This window comes from Chaetodon trifascialis, chromosome 14 (assembly GCF_039877785.1).
Source record: "Chaetodon trifascialis isolate fChaTrf1 chromosome 14, fChaTrf1.hap1, whole genome shotgun sequence".
Classification (NCBI taxonomy): Eukaryota; Metazoa; Chordata; class Actinopteri; order Chaetodontiformes; family Chaetodontidae; genus Chaetodon; species Chaetodon trifascialis.
The window spans coordinates 17540904-17559713 of record NC_092069.1 but is presented as its reverse complement, the minus strand read 5'-3'; the positions used below and the strand labels follow the sequence as shown (position 1 = coordinate 17559713).

Here is an 18810-nt window from a genome sequence, read left to right as displayed (position 1 = left end):
AAACACCCAGACCCATCAAGAATAAAAGGGCATAAGAGAAAAACAGAACTGACTCAAGATCTTGGGCTTGAGTCAGCTGATCTCAGCCGGTGGATCTCACCAGCCATGAAAATGTGATTCATTAGTTAATATTGGATATGAGCTTTACTGAGCTTTCAGGGGAGGCCAAATGACGCTAAACTGATCTCTGAGATCTCTGGTCATAATAAGGAAGTGGCTGAAGGATAAAATGTGTTGCCTATTGAAAGCAGAAAGCTCACATTTCCATATATCCAACATACACTGTCTGAAGTGATGTAAACACAGCATGGCACTGTGGCCTGTGGAATCTAAATGTCCAAATAAGACGATGATGAACGTGAAATTATACTTTTGAAATTGTTTTATTCAATAAATATCTACATGAAGTAACATCTCAGTACATAGCATAAAAGACAACATGAGTTAGCATAGATACCTGAGTTTGTATTCCCACATTATACAGAATTATTTACAAATTAAGATGCACATCAAGACTAAATTTTTGTCCAGTGTCAAATGGCTTCTAAAATCATTTATGGCTTTAATATTGTTAATGACCTAAAATGAGGAGGCAGCTCATTTTGTGATTATGAAAGCACAAATCAAAGAAAAAAAAAGCCTGAGAGAAACACCCTGCCAAATCCAAGCAATGTGAAACAAACTAGACAAGCATAACCAGAATAAACAGGAGCACATATGAGCGGTGGCTCGTTTTGTCCAGCAGATATCTGCCTGCACACATTATTTATACCTTCACATTCATCCCTTTAGATTCACATTGGAGGCTTTATCATGGTTACAACAAAAAACTGTAGAATATTTACATGAAGATTTACATGCATTATTAGCATGATCTTGGGCTTGGCTTGTGAGCAATGATATTTCCCTTATGAGACACCCATTAAGCTGTTCCACAAGCAATGAATGGGAAGTGACATTGCAGTGTTTTTGCACATTTACTCATGTTGGAAATCAACCCAGTGCCCACAAAGCCACTTCCTATTTTGCACTCAGTGGGGAAACAACAGTGTCGAGTTCTGCCTCACAAAATGACACTGGGCTTCACAACTTAGGTGGTGTTTTCATGTAACACATGGGATTTCAGTTCACAGGGTGGATTCTGGCTGTATACTTGCCTTTGCATGAGCCCTGTTCTGAGCTTTCATCATCCCATTAATAAAAAAGGCAAACCAGTAACCAGGAACTCATTCTTCGTCAGGAAACTTAAATTTAGCATAGACAATGAGCATGACGATGGACATAACTATACACATTGATCCAATCACGAGGTAGGCAATGCCCAGGAACTCATTCTTGCCACCCATCCAGGACACATTGCTGAGGACCACCTTCTTTCTCCCGTCAAAGCTCAGAACAGGATAGTCTGGGGACAAAATGTTAAGGATATACAGCAAAAATGGGAACACATAAAATTCAATATACAAAGCTGCGTCAAGATACTGTATTAAACCTCCAGTGGCTTTGCATGGTTTAACCCATTTTACAACAACTCATGCACACTTGACATCACTGTCAGATGCTGTGCTTTAGAAATCAGATTTTTTTTTTCTAGGCACTGACTTCCACTCATTTCACTACTACATCAAAATCAGATAGGACTACACAATTGAAGCAAGGGTCAATATTATGTCAGTTACTTTTAAATGTATAGTGAAGTGAATAGCTATGGCAATGGCTGCCTGAAACAATACACGAGCATTTACATGTATTCAAGGGACTTAATCTTAAACAATAGCACGGTGCTTTAAGCAAAATGAAAAATGTCTGAGGTATTTCCATAGGCCTTCAAAAGTAATCAGTCATGTGAAGAATTATTTGCCTAGCTCATTTCCTTATGTCAGAAAATTTGCTTGGTTTGTTTGTGTCCCTCATGTCAAGAAACTCTTGAGTCATTGCGTTTGCTCTCCTCAGGTAAAGACAGAACCACACCCAACCAGTAAAACAAGTTAGACTCCGCTGCTGTTGTTGTAACATGAGACAAAGCATGTGGCCATTGCAAAGACTGACCCCTTTACGTAGATCTGAAGCTTTGTAAGTCTTCTCATGTGGATTGAACCATGTAAAACATCTTTAACCACATAAATGCTCTTATTTAAAGCATTCTCCCTGATGATTTATCATCCAGACTTACATGCTGGTTTAAATAAGTAAAACAGTGTCTCTAGGACTCAAGATAAAAACCTAAGTGGCCATACCTCTGAGCGCCATCCTGAAAGCCATCCCAGAAACTAACATGTGAAAGGATACTGTAGGCAATTTCAAGGGAGTAGTTTCCGACTGGCAGTCCCTTTGCATAATCACCCTCTGTGATTCGTCGATATAGCTTTCTGAAATCTGGCAGGGCTGCCCTCCTCATCCACACCAAGAAGTCTTGATTGATGAAGCCGTTGTTAGCAGGGTCTGTGGGGTCCAGCTCGTAAGCTGGCTTGGACCAAAATATGGGCTTCACAGTACCTGGAAGTCAAAATTCAATCGGCCATCATGATTTTCATACACTAGTAACATAGAATATGATTTGACTGAGAGGACCCCCTTTAGGCCACTATATACCACATTAAAACAAGTTACTCAAGTTCTCTTCAGTACAGCTTCTTTAGCTCTTGTTTCAAGCAGATTGGGAATCCTTCATTCAATACAATCTGTATCATAGCACTACTTAAACAGAACAGGCAGCAAGTTACAGTAAATTTGGCTTTATTTACTACCATTGAAGGCGTTCTTCAGAGGTACAACAGAGGGATTTCTGTATTTGACGTTGTAGTCTGTCCACCAAGCAATCCCCTTTCCATCGAAGGGCACCTGCTTCTTCCCCCCGGTGACGATCTGATACAGCTTGAAGGTGTCTTTAAACACAAAAATACTTAAATCAGGCAAATAAACTTCATCCCAAAGTCATCACGGACATTTTAAATTCCCTTACATACCATTGAACATGCTGTTTGCTACTAATCCGCACGGCACAATTGGTTTGTCACTGCTGTCGTAGCGATAGGGATCACAGGTGTCACTGGGACTCTTCAAGAGAGACAGGAAACAGTGTTTGCATTAGTCAGATAAAATGTTTGTATTATGGATGGCTAACAGCACCAGGTACCACTGATGCAGCTTTAAGTACTGCACATTTGCACAAAAATGTACACTGATAGAAAAATGAACTGCACCAATACAGTATGTTTGACCAAGGTGACAACCTAGCATATTTATAATCAACTCAGCATACCTTCAAAGTCTTTATTTCGATTGACAACATAGGGGTTTTGGTTTCCTCTTGGAAATCAAAACCACAGTGGTGTGTGTGTGTGTGTGTGTGTGTGTGTGTGTGTGTGTGTGTATGTGTGCATGCGTGCGTGCGTGTTTTCAATATCCTACGCTGTTAACTCACCGTGAAGTGTTCCAGGTCTCCAGACAGCTGGTCATCGTCTTTGGACGCACCGTAACTTCTGTAGTTCTGGAAGTAGTTGGACAAACCATAATAAAAGAAGACGGGCCCCTGTGGAAGAAAACAGAATCACAGACAGACAACCAAAGGTCAGAGGCAGGAGCAGAGTGCAGCTCCATGAAAACATTTATACGTGTGTGAATGTGTTCGTGCAAAGCTCCATTGAGCACAAACCTCGAACAGTCTGTTTATGGAGAAGTCCAGCGTGCACGCACAGTTCTTGGCATCTGAGTCAGAGCACTTGTAGCACGGTGAGTTTTGTTCAACCCCTGTGTAGTCTAACTGTGGAGGAAAGAACAACAAAGGTTAGAATTAATTATTGATGGCTATAACACCTATCTCCATCGAGTGTTACTGACACCACACCTGTTTAAACCCAATAGTACAATATCGCTTACAAGTCACTGAGCAAATAGCAATGTATGGTTTTGGCCCTACACCTTTTTCTTTCTTCTCAACCATGAATACACAGATTAGTTTAACACAGCTTAAGGTTTGCTCACTTCTACCCAGTAAACACGTTGTCACTGCTGACATTTCACCCTTAACTCTCAGCTTAGCACCCAGCTGATCCGTATGATCAGCGTCTGCAGTCATACCTCCAACACTTGGATGCTGCGAGAAGTGACAAAGAGGGCGACGCCAATGCCGATGAAGGCCAGGCCGATGAGGACGAACCCTGGGATGACGATGCCAGCGGAGAGCATGGGCTGCCATGCCGGAAGCCTCTGCTGAGTGAAGGCGGTGTTGTCAGGCCGGTTGGCCGACTCCTGCTCCTTCTTCAACATTTTCTTGGTTCTGTTGGATAGATCGTTAATCAGCTCTCTATTTGTTAGATGTACTGCACCATATGTCAGGTGAATTAGCCATGGCCAACATATTAAACACTATCAAATCAAAATGAGCTTTTATTTTTCCAGCTGACACTAAAAACTTCCATATTACTCTTACTTTAAGTGTTGCCTGTCATTTGGAGTTACTGTAGGATGCAGACAACAGTTAATAGAACTTATTTGTAAAATATAAAAGGCTTCATATCACACATATAAATCTTGAAATTTTATTACCAGGTACAACCAGATCTGCCGAGGACAACAAATCAAAAGCACAGAGTTTTCGCTCATTTCCAGACTCGATGATAAAGATGAATGGTTCAAGTGAGGCACAAAGACATATATTATTACATATATTATTGATTAACCTGAATTTAAAGCGTTACTTACACACGGTGGGCTCAAAACGGAGAAACAATGGAGTCGACAAATCATCGGTATGCTTGCCTAAGCGGGCGCGACGGAAAAGCTCACCTTTACCTGTCTACCCCCACATCAGACCACACCCCTACCCCACCACCAGACGGACGTCGGTTTGTTTGCAGAGCAGGGCGGAAGCTAAACGGGTCGGGGAAAAAAGAAAGAGAGAATAGAAAAACTGTGCAAAACGCTGAGTCCAGATCAGCAACAAAATGCAAATTTAACCAAAAATTTAAAAACAATGCTAATATGTTAACGAAAAGCACTCTGCACCACTGAACCTTAACTACAAAACTATATCCAATGCAGTAGTTCCGAGTCGTAAATCCCCGCCTTCTTTTGGATTGACAGTTATTTTGACGAATCGCTACGCTGAGTGTGATTGAATAACATTTTCCATCAACCAATCACGAAAGAGTTCATTGAAAGCAGACCTGCTACTGTGCCGTCTTTGTGTTGACATCTTCGGATGTTTGAGAGGTAATCGTAATATTTTTTGTATTTAATCCTTACTTTTACTTCATTAAACAATGATCCCGGACGTTTACCTAAAAGTTTACTGTCAGTTTATATATTCAGATCCCTTTGCAAGCAAAACCGGCGCTTTCTTTTTCGATAGATCGCACCTGCTAACGTTGCTGTGCCACTGTTAATACTAGCCAGTACTCATTGTTAGCGGCGTTAGCTAACGTAGCATGGTCTTGTCAGATAAATTTGAAAGGAGATCATATTGTAAACGATTCAAATTCATATCGGCAGTACAACATGTGTTACAATGGTGTTAAAGAAACACAATCTCATATTCATATGTGCTATATGCAGGCCATCGTCAAGAACAAAGCTACCGTTAAGAAACGCTAGCTAACGTTGATAGCCGTACCAGACTGCTGCTAGCTTTGCAGTTAACTTGCTAGCTATTATTTGTCCATTTGGTCAGGATATCAGTCACGGCTCTACCAACGTTAACGGCTTGGGTACAACAAAGGTTTCTGACTTACATGTGTCCTCTCCGTAATAATTAATTAATAAGCAGCAGAGTTCTTATAGGCACACGTTTAGCTTTGGCTACATTGGCTAAGTCCTGATAGGAAGCTTGAATGAGCTACAGTGCATTTGGTAACACGTTTTCAAAATGTTTAGCTAAATCTCAGTGGATGCAATGTGGAGGGCCAACATTTATTTTTTTGTTCATTTGGTCCTGTTCGTAACCATATTTCTGGTTCTGTCTTCATTTCTTAGTGTTTGAATGGATATTACCAGGTGCACGGAGAAATGGGTAAAACAAGACAAGGTTACTGTAACCATGGAGCCTTCATTTCATAAACCATGACATTCATGCACAGTTAACGTTGCTGCAGTCATCCAGTGATTCAGACGTGATATTTGTGGGTGAAGCATCTTCCAAAGCCCGATAGTATTTGCTGGTTGTTGCCTTTGTTGCAGGTGCGTTCACTGCCCCCAACAGGGCGACCAGTTGACAGAGGGCTTTTGAACCAGTGTTTCTAGTAGGAGTTAATTTGTTTAAAAGCCATCAGGAAGTGAGTGAAATAATCATTCGCCATGGATTTGGAGGTTTTACAGTTTAACTGATGTAGGCTACATTTGTGTGATATTCTTAATTGGGAATACCACAAAGGGCACACATGTGAAATGTGTTTTTGTTTTTTTTGTTATTTTCTTTATTTTCAGCACACACAGCCCACACGTCATCATTTTCATTGTTTCTTTCTGAGAATATATTGAAAATTTTCATTTCACTGTTGTACCTTAGGCTGTTGTATGGTTCAACTTGATGGGTTTCATCTCATTTATGTCCCCCCCTTTCTTCAGGAGAGGCCTCCAACATCCTCCATGATGCTGTCTAGCAAGAAGTCAGATGCTGGCACCTCTTCCTCCTCCTCTTCATCTTCTGCAGGAGCAGCGGGAGGTGATAGGGCCCCTGTCTCTGACGCACAGACTGGCCCATCAGCCTCAGCTGCTGGCCCTATGGATGTAAAGAAGAAGGAGAGGTCATCCCCCAGTGGGGAGCCCGGAGGAGCTCCTCTGCCCCACCAAGCAGGGCCTGGGGGGATTGACCAAGACTCAGCTGAAGTTCGCAGGACGAGTCGTCGCAAGCGAGCAAAAGTAAACATTTTAGGGTTCTCTTCCCTCCCTGTGCGTACAGGGAGGGAATGCTGCCAGAAAGGATAAGTGCCACTGTATCTTATGACCATTTGTTTGATTTAAAGGATATATACACAGTCATCATATAGACTTTAGGTGAATATTGCTCTGTATCTTAAGTCACAGGTTCTTACTGGCATGTGTGCACCAGAAGTAATCTGTCATTGCCTTTGCAGTGTGATGTTCATGCTATGTATTCCTTCCCCCTCAGAAAGCTTTCTGCCCTTTTCAGTGACGTGGGAGCACAGCAACAAATCCTGTTTTGTAATGCTGGTTTTAATGATGCTTTTATTGTGCCTACTGTTGCAGGTGGAGTACCGCGAGATGGACGAGAGCCTGGCCAATCTGTCGGAAGACGAATATTACTCTGAGGAGGAGAGGAACGCCAAGGCAGAGAAGGAGAGGAAGCAGGTCATCCCCCCACCGGCGCCGCCAGTTGAGGAAGAGAATGACAGTGAACCAGAGGAACCATCTGGTGAGTCTGAAACTCGATGCATCATGTCAAAGCAGTCAAATGAAGCTGGGGTTTTGGTTGAGGAAAGAAACTTAAAATGCAAAATAAAAAGCTCTTCTGCATGCAAGAATGCATGGTGGCTGTGTTTTGATTCGTAAATCATTGCACAGGAACGCTCTTTCTTTTGATCCTAAATGACACTCAGTGCTGTGAATAGAATAGTGATGTGTAAGTGTATTTTTAGGTGTAGAAGGAGCTGCTTTCCAGAGCCGTCTTCCTCACGATCGAATGACATCCCAGGAAGCCGCCTGCTTCCCTGACATCATCAGCGGTCCCCAGCAGACCCAGAAGGTCTTCCTCTACATCCGCAACCGTACAGTAAGTATCTGTGTAAACACATTATTTTTGTGTTGAAAGCAGACAACGGGATCATTGTTGTAAACATATTTTCTTCTGTATCTTAAACCTCATCCAGCTCCAACTGTGGCTGGACAACCCCAAGATCCAGCTGACCTTTGAGGCCACAGCACAGCAGCTTGAAGCTCCATACAACAGTGAGACATTAGATTTAGCACTGTTTTTATTGTATTTTTCTACCTTAATTTTTTTCCCCCAAGAATATTATAGTCATACACAAGTTGAGATTTTATGTGTTTTTCTTCTCTTTTTAGGTGATGCTGTGCTGGTCCACAGGATACACAGCTACTTAGAAAGGCATGGTCTCATTAACTTTGGCATTTACAAGAGGGTCAAGCCATTACCCAGTGAGTTCACGTTAACTCGTTGCACTGATACAGTATAAAACTAGCCGGTAGCCAAATAGTGGCGTAATGATACCCAGCTAATGAACCCTCCTGCTTGTTGTTGCAGCTAAGAAGACTGGGAAGGTTATAGTGATTGGTGGAGGCGTGTCTGGTCTAGCTGCAGCCAGGCAGCTGCAGAGCTTCGGGATGGATGTCACAGTACTGGAGGCCAGGGTATGTCACAACAGTGTCAGTCAGTCTGTTGTTTCAGGTGTATTTGTGATTTTGTCACATGTTCTTAACCAGCTGTTGAATGATTGTAATACATGTGCTATAATTTCTGAATTGATAGAAATGTGAGATTAGTGCCACCCTCTATTTTATGACATGGTATAGATATGTTTTCCAAGGGTTTAGATGATAACCAGTTGAGTTAGATAGACTTGATTTCTGTCATATTAGAAGTTTGTAATTGCTTCTAAGTTATGATGTTACAGTAGAAATTGTTAACTTCATTTTTCCGTGCAGGACCGTGTTGGAGGCAGAGTGGCCACATTTCGGAAGGGCAACTATGTTGCTGACCTGGGAGCCATGGTGGTGACAGGGCTGGGTAAGATTCAGATCCACTCTTGTGTGAATCCTGAAGTCAGTCAAACGTTCAGTCAGAGCATCTGATAAACCATTAGTGTCTAATCACGTGCTGTTGAGGTGCAAGTATTTACATTTTCATTCCACACTTATGGTACATCAACTGATTTTGCTGCCTCCTGATATGAATTAGCTTGTGTGATGTTGTATTAGATAGAAAACTCACACATGCACTTACCTCTCATATGATTTGAGGACACTACAGTTACTAAAGTCTACCAGTAGAGGGGGGTTGCTCTCCATGTTTACACTGTGTGTGTGTGTGTTTTGCTTGTTTAGGAGGGAATCCTATGGCAGTGATCAGTAAGCAGGTCAACATGGAGCTGGCCAAGATCAAGCAGAAGTGTCCACTGTATGAAGCCAATGGTCAGGCCGTAAGTATAATGAAATGTCTTGATCTGTACTTTGAGTTGCCTCTCATCCATTATCCAGCGTTTTTGCAAAAATCCCACTTTTTAACATAGAAATTCCTTGCTAGATGGCAAGAGGCTAATGGCAGAATGGGAATGCACATGCAAAATATCTGTTATACAGACATGTTTAGCTGTGCATTAGGTGAATTTTACTTACACGAACAGCTCACCCCAAGAATACCTGTGTATCTGCAGCTGCATCAGTGCATCCACTAATGCATGTTGTGCTGCAGAACCTTGTGTTGTTTACTTCCTTTAATAGAAGATGTTTATGGATGCACAAGAGTCTCCTCCTGGCATGGAAGTGCTCTGTGTCTGGGTTTATAGCTCTTCTCTGAGCATGTTGTTGTCCCGAGGCAGGGATCTGGCTTTCCATGAGCCACAAAAACACAATGAACGGTGGATTCATTTAACTGCTTACCCTTGCGTGTCATCAACAACAGCTCCCAGTTCCTCTCAGAAATGAGCAGACCAGAAAACCGATATAGCCTGATGCAATTAGACTGGAAATAAACAGCGTTTTTCCCTTCCGTTTTTTTGTTCTGTCCGTCAAGTGGCAGCAACAGTAGTAGGATGTTTAGGTTCACGTGCAGGGCACTTCCACTGAAGTAGACACTAGCCAGCAGGGCTCTTGAAGCATCCACATCATGTGTAACTGGTTTCCTCTTCCCCAGGAAAAGGCAAATTAAATGTACATGTTTTACTTCTGTGCAAAGCTGTTTGAGGTTAAAGTTGTGTTTACTTAATATGCTCTCTCTCTTTCTTCCCCCTCTTGTCTTCTCAACGCCTTCCTCGTTCATCTTTTGGTGAACTCCTGAAGGGAGAACGGTGCACAAGCGTATGTATTAGTTTATTTACTTAATACATTTATTTTAACTTTTAAAAATCAGGTCCACCTGTTCTAATTTTACTCTGAAGATTATGAGAGAAAGAAATGAGCAGCTCATGAGTCTGGCATGCTTTTCCTGCTGTACAGATTCCATCATTGTGACTGATTGTCCACTGTCTTCCTTCTTTGTGTTTGTGTGTGTGTCCAGGTGCCAAAAGAAAAAGATGAGATGGTGGAGCAGGAGTTCAACAGATTGCTGGAGGCCACCTCCTACCTCAGCCACCAGCTGGACTTCAACTTCCTCAACAACAAGCCTGTTTCTCTGGGACAGGCCCTGGAGGTGGTCATACAGTGAGTATGCCGTAAACTGCACAAGCTCACACGCGGGAGATGGTGTGAGATGAGTCCTGCACATGTGGACCCAAAGAAGAGATGTGTACAAACACATGCACACGCACTCTCTAATCATAGTCTCGTGTCCGTGTGTGTGCACAGGCTGCAGGAGAAGCACGTAAAGGACGAGCAGATAGAACACTGGAAGAAGATTGTAAAGACTCAGGAAGATCTCAGGGATCTTCTCAACAAGGTGAGCACAAATTGTTCATTTTTTTGTTTCCCAATAGCTGCACAAAGCTTCACCTGCAGACCGAGCAATGCACTCGCAAATTGAGCCTTAGTAAGACACTAAAACAGTCTTCAAATTCTGTCTCGTCTCTCGTCGCTTCCTGTTTTCTTTCCGGTCGTCCACTCATGACGTCCTTCCTCTCCCTCTCCGTTTATTGCACCTTTTTCAGATGGTGGCCACTAAGGAACGGGTTAAGGAGCTCCACCAGCAGTATAAAGAGGCCAGTGAAGTCAAACCACCCAGAGACATCACAGCTGAGTTCCTGGTGAAGAGCAAGCACCGCGACCTCATGGCGCTCTGCAAAGTGAGCTCAAGCACGATGTCGGAAAAAGAGAAATGCCATCATCACTGAAGGAGACAGTTAAAATAGAGCTCTTGCATCTCTTTACACTTCCTATAGATATTAACAAGCTGCGTGCGGTTATCTAGACTGATAGTTATCCAGAGCAGATTCCTGTGTGACACTTTCATGACTTCCTGACATCTCTTAGAAATCAGGCTGCAAGACTTAAAACAAATTTGGCCATAGCAGTTTGAAAGTTTAAAAGCTAACTATTTGTGTTTGTGGTGGTGTGGGTATTACATAGTGTCTGTGTTTTCAGTGGCTGTAATGTGAACCACTTTGACACAATATTAGATGTCCTTGGTTAATTATTAGGTGCCATTAGGCCAACCAGAACAGTTTGCAGGACAGAAACGCAGTCATTTTTCTCTGAGGGGTGACCAAAAGCATCAAATAATTTGTAACAGTATTATAATGCAGCAGTCGTAGCATGTGAAGTGGATATTTTATGGGCTACTAGGTCAGGGTGGATTCCTCACAGAATTTTAATGCCGTGCTATCCAAGTGAACCAGCCAGGCCTGTGTTTAAGTGGTTTAATGCCCCGGTAGGATGTGTTATTAGAGCGAGTGCTGCCGTTTTATTTTTGGTTCAGATAAATCACCTCCACTACTGCGATGTGTGTATTTTAGAAGGAGCTTTTAGTTGGTTTAAACACAGCTGGTGTCTGAACTGGATTTGTCTGCTCCCCATCCGCCGTCTGAGAAACCACTTCAAGGTCCTGAATCACGGTCTGACTGGCTTTATGTCTGCGGATGTACACACACAGTTTCAGCGAGACAGAATGAGCGTTTAAGAGAGAGAGAGTGTGTGTGTGTTCATGACATGCATGACTACACCATATAACAAGATTTTAAGGCCGGCGAGGGATGGCTGTGTCAGGATATTTTCCAGTATTCTTTCCGTTTTAGTGTTCTCCCAGGTCAGCGTGCGAGCCTGGAGGCGTCATTGGGACGTCCTGAGGCCTGGCGTGGTAGGTGGTACTACTAGACTCTGAGCTGCTGCCATAGTTGCTCTATTGTGGTGAACTGAGAGACAGGTTGAGTCAGCCCTTTCTGTCAAGACTGCTTGTCCTTTCTGCATGACCTAAAACCCTCTGGGTTTGTACACACGCACATGCATTCAACACACGCTCACCTTGTTAAGGTGGAAGTGTGACACCAGTTCACTTTGACGTCAAATACAGTTTTTTGATTATTATTTGTACTCATCATCAGTGTATAACAGTGAAATATTAGCAAATAAGTAAAACACATGGTTTTCATTGTATCAGTATGCTCCAGCAGTGATGAAATACATGGATGAAATGAACGTGCGCGTACATCTGCTGTCTGCTCTGTCCCCTGTGTAGGAGTACGATGAGCTGGTGGAGATGCAGGTCAAGCTGGAGGAGAAGCTGCAGGAGCTGGAGGCCAATCCGCCCAGGTAACTGATCCCTGTGAACACCCCCTCCTCTCCTGCTCCTCCTCCTCTCTTTATTCAGCGTGTCAGTTGGCAGTGTGTTAGCCCGTAGAGAGGGATGAGGGTGTAGTGGCAACAAAGAAATGGAGCTTGTCTCCCCATGTGTTCACACACCTTTTCTTAGCATGCAAACATTCTTCGATTTAATGGTTAAATCTCATTATTTGTTTTCCAGTTTGTCATGAGGGCAAAAACTAGCATTAGTGATGAACTGTCAATGCAGACCTTATGGATTGTTGATTGTAATCAGGAGCTAAATGTCAGCCAGTCTGTAATGGTTAGAAACATAATAACCTGTTGCAGCCCTGCAGCTTGTGGCAGGAGATGTTTACCTGTGTATGTCCTGTGGCTATTTGCCAGTATTTTAGTTTTGAGTAAATATTTTGTGTTCACCAGTTTGATTTCAGCTTCTCCAGCCTGTGCATGAGTAAACCTGTCCCTCTGATGCAGCCGTCAGTAAACATCACTATTAAAACACCTCTTTTCCCACAGCGATGTTTACCTGTCATCCAGGGATCGGCAGATCCTCGACTGGCACTTTGCCAACCTGGAGTTTGCCAATGCTACGCCCCTCTCCACCCTTTCACTCAAACATTGGGATCAGGTATATACATGTACCCAGTCTGAAATGTCATAACTGTATTGTCTCGGGCTTGCATTCCAAAGATCCTCACACCTTTCACAACCCCATGTGTGTGAGAAGTTAATAGTAGTTTAACTGTGAGATACTTCTGCTCACTTCATTGTGCTGCTGCGATTATTCATTTATCGACAGGATGATGACTTTGAGTTCACTGGCAGCCACCTGACAGTAAGGAATGGTTACTCCTGTGTTCCTGTGGCCCTGGCTGAAGGCTTGGACATCAAACTAAACACAGCAGTGCGGCAGGTCCGATACACAGCCTCTGGTACGTGCACAGGATCGTGTGTGCGTGAGAGATCACGAGTTCCACTGTTAATTTCGTATCTGGATGTGAAATGTGTGTCAAACATTCATCTTCTCATCCTGCAGGCTGCGAAGTGATCGCTGTCAACACTCGCTCCACGACCCAGACCTTCATCTACAAGTGCGATGCTGTGCTGTGCACCCTGCCTCTGGGCGTGCTGAAGCAGCAGCCCCCCGCTGTGCAGTTCGTCCCCCCGCTGCCTGAGTGGAAGACGTCAGCTATACAGAGGATGGGCTTCGGCAACCTCAACAAGGTTGTGCTTCTAAATATGCGGTTCTTCTAAATAGGTTTATATTATTAAGGAGCTCACCAAACCTGAACATGTTCGATAGTCAGGACGGCCTAAAGCGGTCTGATGTTAAAGCCAGGTGTGATCCGCCACATTTTCTGCACACCTGTGCAGATTCCCCAGTCTTGAAGTGAGTCATCATGCGCAAATCAGAGCTCAAGTCAGGTCTTAAATCATGTAGTGTGTTTCCAGCAGAACTGAGGATTCGGTTCCTCAGGGAGACTTCCTGCTACTGTAGGAGCTGCAGTATCTTTATGCGAGGAATGCGACCTTCAGTGGTAGAGGGACCAAAAAGCAACGAGTATTCAGAATTTGGTCCCCTGCAGGGTTCATATATCATTGTCCAATTTAACAGCACGCTGCATAAACAGATCCCCTTCCTCCCTCCTGTTGTATTTTCCCAGATGAATCCCAATACGTGTTGATGCTGAGCACAGACGACAAAGAATTCTTCCCTCTCTCTAAACTGCCCAGGCTTTAGGTGATATTGCTGTATCCTGGCTTACATCTGGGCTTAGATGTATAATGAAGTGGGATCGAAAGGGTGGCACAGGCAGTGTGTTAGGAGGGGAGAGGCAGTCAGAGCGTGCAAACGAAAGATGCTTTTCAGTGTGTCAGTAATCCGATCCGAGCGCTCGCTCTGCGTCACTCCTGGACCACCGGCTCTCTCCGTCGCTGAGCATCATCTGCAGCAGAGTTTATCTCTAATTCTACCGCAGCGGACAGACGAATGCTGCATCATTATGCAATCTGCTATTAGAGCTGCATCTCCAGCAGAGGGCGCTCTGCCATTCACACATTCATGACTGTGAGGCAGTGAGCGTGCGGAGCCTGAGAGGCGCTCCACAGGCAGTCAAGCGTTTGATTAAAAGAAGCACTTTGATTGCTGTGTGACTGTTTTTATTTTGCGCTCCTCCCTGTCTGCAGGTGGTGTTGTGTTTTGACCGCGTGTTCTGGGATCCCAGCGTCAACCTGTTCGGTCACGTCGGCTCCACCACAGCAAGTCGGGGCGAACTTTTCCTCTTCTGGAACCTCTACAAAGGTGACAAGAGATGCCTTTTTGTAGTTTCATGCTGTTGTTGTGGAGTATTTGATGTAGACTGGTGTGGTACTGAAATGTCAACTTATGGCCTTTCCTTCTCTAATGCATCCAGTCAAATTGTTCCTCTTCTCTCCTCAGCCCCGATCCTACTGGCTCTGATGGCCGGGGAGGCCGCCGGCATCATGGAGAACATCAGCGATGATGTGATCGTCGGACGCTGCCTGGCCATCCTCAAAGGAATATTTGGAAGCAGCGCTGTGCCACAGGTACACGACTCTCGAGCCAAAGTGATATTTTTAATACTGTAACGTCCAGCCGAAATGCAACCCTCTTGTCCTTTTCGGTCGCTCCAGGCATCAGTACCATAACAGCACTGATAAACACTTATCAAATCCAAGCAGTGGCTGACTTGATTGGGTTTTCACAACCAACCGCTCACTTGACCACACAGAGCTGAACTAAACATGCCACAGGGTGAAAATAAAATTCGATGAATTGCCCAGCCCTGCCTTGACCTTTCACTTTGAGTACTCCTTGAACTCAAGTCCGCACACCAAACTGTTTATTCCTGTCAAACTCGACACCACATGATGTGACGTAGCTGGCAGCTTTGTTCACGTACAACTTCATAACATTCGCTGTTTACAGATATGTAGCGGTGGGTTGTGTTTCTGAAGCTCCTTCATTAGTGTTTTCTCTGGTTTTTCCATTACTTTAAGTGGAATGTCAAACTCGTTCCTGAGTCGACCCCCACAACCAGCGCAGCTTTGCACAGCGAGCACATGTGAAAGGCACTCAGAAGCGGAGTCGCAGCCAAACCACGCATCGTTCTAAATCATTTGCTTATGGTTTCTAATGGGATAAAATCGTATGCGTTGGGGCCAGCGTTGGAACTGTTTGCCATCCAGCTGTTTACAGGTCCCTCCAGTGTCATCACGGAAAACTCCTCAAAACTATGTGTTGTTGTTTGTTGTCATGGCAGCCAAAGGAAACCGTGGTCACGCGTTGGCGCGCAGACCCCTGGGCGAGGGGCTCCTACTCCTACGTTGCGGCAGGTTCTTCGGGTAACGACTATGACCTCATGGCGCAGCCCATCACGCCCGGCCCCGCTATACCGGGAGCCTCACAGGTGAGCGCGCACACAGCGAGGAGCCCCGAGTGTTGAGCGTCTGGGTGAGAATGTCAGTGTATGTGTGTGTGTGAGAAAGCGAGGGAGAGAAGGCATCCCAGCCCTGACCACAATATTTAACCAAACCAAAGCAGAGCAGTTTATTCCCCACACAGATGTTTTTTGGGCTGTTTTGATGTTGGCACGCTGATTGATGTGAACAAGTCATATTTATGCGCTGCCTGATGAGCTCTGGCAGTTTACTACCACACTTTTTCCTCTCTCATCACTCCCCTATTTTCTTTTAATTCCTCCATATGTTGGGACAGTCCAGCATCGATCTCAGTGTGGTTTTTCTCCCCCCCCCCTCTCCTCAGCCCGTCCCTCGCCTCTTCTTCTCCGGGGAGCACACGATCAGGAATTACCCCGCCACGGTCCACGGCGCCCTGCTCAGCGGGCTCCGCGAGGCCGGACGCATTGCAGATCAGTTCCTGGGTGCCATGTACACGCTCCCCCGACAGGCCACTCCCACAGCGGCCAGCAACCCCCAGCAGGCTCAGCCCACCCCCAGCGTCTGAGGACGCCTCCCCCAGAGAGAATCCACAAGTTTACCCAGAAACTGTTGATATTTCTGTATGTGAAAGATGGTGGAAGTCCCACAACTTAGCATCTCTGCCTTTACTCGAGTAACAACACTGTAAGGATTCATTTTCCAGCTTTATGTAAGAAGTGAAATTGAGATTCCTTAACTGGAGCATATCAGTCGCTTTTGTAGACCGATGTAACATACTACAAAGACTTGGTTAAAGAAGAAATCCCAATATTGTTGCATACTAATAATAAGTAATAACTCATCTAAGACTTTATAAATATGCCATTTCCCAGTCTTAAAACCAGAAGCATGGCATTACGTTTGGTACTCAGAGTGATTGAGTGTATTTGATTCCATGTGGAGCATGTCTGCAGAACCCAGCATCTATTTATGCGCCCCTGTCGAAATACTAAATGTACACACAGCCTTGAACCAGATATCATATAAGACCGAGACCAACTCAGTAGCACAGTGTCAGTCCACTAAAGCTGTTCTGCTTATCTAAGGAAGAGACGTTTCCCTCTGGAGTCGTCTCGGTTGTCTTAAAGCATTGCTGTGTGCTGTAGCTGTACGCCTCTGAAATTTACTTTCTACCATTTAGGTTGCAGAGTGTAGTGAAAATAGTTTTATGAAAAGACAGATATGTTGAAAGAATTGTGAATGTTTTTTTGTTTCCATAGCAGTTTAAGTATTTTATTATGGTTGTCATCACATACTTTTTTATATTGTCAATCGTTTTGTTATTAAAAGACAGAAAAATTGCAACTCGAAACCGGCGTGTTTCTTCGAGGTTGGATCGGAGTGTTTCCTGTCCTGCTATCCCACCTGCGGACGTAGTCTTTGTACACGTATGTGCAAAAATAACATGTCTGCTTCTGCTTTGACCCCCCACTGACCCTGCTTCATCGCAGGCCTGGCTGCCTCCCAGGGTCTGTGGTACTGTGTGTGTGAGGGAGAGATGAGGGTCCCTGGCAGCAGCTCCACATAGTGGGGGATCTGATGAATGAGGGGGGAGATTAAAATGGTCAACCATGAGCTATGAGCCTTTCTGTGGAGTTGTATTTCAGAGCTCTGTGCCCCTCTGTTTCCATGCGCTCTTGAGCGTCACAGGCCTTGTTTTCCCTCAGAGATGCGGTTATTATTATCGTGACCAAAGGAGATGTTTGATATAACAACAGTAATTTGAGCTGGGGTTTTGGACTGCAGCACTCCGGCATTTTCACCTCCCTGGTAAACCATAGGCTCAGGGCGGTGTGTAGCTGGTGACTGGCGAGGTTATCGTTAACAATAGCCTCGAGCCCACATCAACTGATTACTAGAGACTCGGAAAGTCAAATAGCTAGTTATAAAAAAAATCCTTTGGATGAGAGACCACAGCGTGTCAGAGCACATCTCATGTGATTCATAGGTGTGGGGTGGAATGTACACTTCAACAGGTACAAACACCTCCCACATGCTGTTATGTGTGTTTGGAACATCATCCGAGAAATCCAGAAATGATGGCATCGCTGTACAATTTTGTCAGGTTTTTAGCCATTCTGGCAGCATGGCTTATTCCCATCAGCCTTTGTATAAACATTCATACTCCCCAGAGGATGAATCCTCATGTCCCTCTCAGGATGAGCTCTGATAAGCTTTCTGAACTGCCATCATCAGGTCAAAATGTGACTTTTCTAACACTTTGACTTGCAAAGTTATTGACATTCCCATCAGCTTTAGCTATACTTTGCATTTATTGCTACTTAGCAAATGTTAGCATGCTAAACTCTGATGTTGAGCATCAGTTTGTTAGCATTTAGCTTGAAGTAAAGCCTCATAGTTGCTGGCTTTACTAGTCTTATTAGTCAAAATCCCACATAACATGCTCGCTACATATCAAGCTTATAAATGTCTTCATGGCTGCAGGCTCGACCTCACAATCGACATCCCCCTCAGTCTTTTCCTCTGACACCTGTTGTAGGCAGTGAAGCCTCTTTACTCACTCCTCACTCCTCCATCTTCCTCCTCCAACACTCGCCTGGTGTGCAGCTGAGTCATTTCCATGGTTGACTTCACTGCACTAATTCAGGTCAGGCATCAGTGCTGAGGCTCAGCAGTACCAGGGTCCAAACAGGCACCGCTGTGTTAGGGTAGCACCTCCCCGCATCTGAACGTAGGACAGATTAAACCACACAAGCAGGAGACAGTGTTAACCCCTGACTCTCAACCACCGGGACTCACGGCACCCCACAAACGACCCGAGGCCTGCTCTGGATTCTCCTCTGGCGAACTTCGACAATAAAGAAGCTTCAATACTGCAAGCGCTCTCGATTCACAGCAGGGCTTTTTCACAGCAGGCATTTTATCTCATCACAGGAGGTAAAGTGCAGCTGTTATTGATAACATTCAAACATGCACAAGATCAGGACCCTGAGCCAGAAG

The 18810-nt window shown here is 44.4% G+C and overlaps 2 protein-coding genes across 6 annotated transcripts; one reads left to right on the top strand and one right to left on the bottom strand.

Moving 5' to 3' along the window:
* Positions 1–1221: 1221 nt before the first annotated feature.
* tmem30b (transmembrane protein 30B) lies at positions 1222–4921 on the bottom strand. 2 transcript variants are annotated; one of them, XM_070979232.1, is made up of 8 exons: positions 4683–4921; positions 4081–4279; positions 3656–3763; positions 3425–3532; positions 2967–3057; positions 2748–2885; positions 2290–2496; positions 1222–1405 (listed from the first exon to the last, which is right to left on the bottom strand). In XM_070979232.1, exons 2-8 carry the CDS (start codon positions 4267–4269, stop codon positions 1227–1229), a joined length of 1020 nt encoding a protein of 339 aa, XP_070835333.1. In that variant the 5' UTR covers positions 4270–4279; positions 4683–4921; the 3' UTR covers positions 1222–1226. The 2 variants fall into 2 exon arrangements, with proteins under 2 accessions (XP_070835333.1, XP_070835332.1); XM_070979231.1 differs by having other exon boundaries at positions 4705–4919.
* Positions 4922–5156: 235 nt separating this feature from the next.
* Positions 5157–17158, top strand: kdm1a (lysine (K)-specific demethylase 1a). Of its 4 annotated transcripts, none has more exons than XM_070979581.1 (22): positions 5157–5214; positions 5974–6010; positions 6565–6858; positions 7204–7372; positions 7596–7729; positions 7827–7905; positions 8023–8115; positions 8222–8328; positions 8623–8704; positions 9022–9116; positions 9976–9993; positions 10193–10335; positions 10480–10570; positions 10779–10913; positions 12302–12375; positions 12904–13015; positions 13187–13319; positions 13424–13611; positions 14575–14689; positions 14828–14955; positions 15672–15818; positions 16175–17158. In XM_070979581.1, the coding sequence occupies exons 2-22, from the start codon at positions 5981–5983 to the stop codon at positions 16373–16375; spliced, it is 2568 nt and encodes an 855-aa protein (XP_070835682.1). In that variant the 5' UTR covers positions 5157–5214; positions 5974–5980; the 3' UTR covers positions 16376–17158. The 4 variants fall into 4 exon arrangements, with proteins under 4 accessions (XP_070835682.1, XP_070835683.1, XP_070835681.1 ...); XM_070979580.1 differs by having other exon boundaries at positions 5166–5214; positions 5974–6025; positions 7207–7372; XM_070979579.1 differs by having other exon boundaries at positions 5166–5214; positions 5974–6025.
* Positions 17159–18810: the final 1652 nt, after the last annotated feature.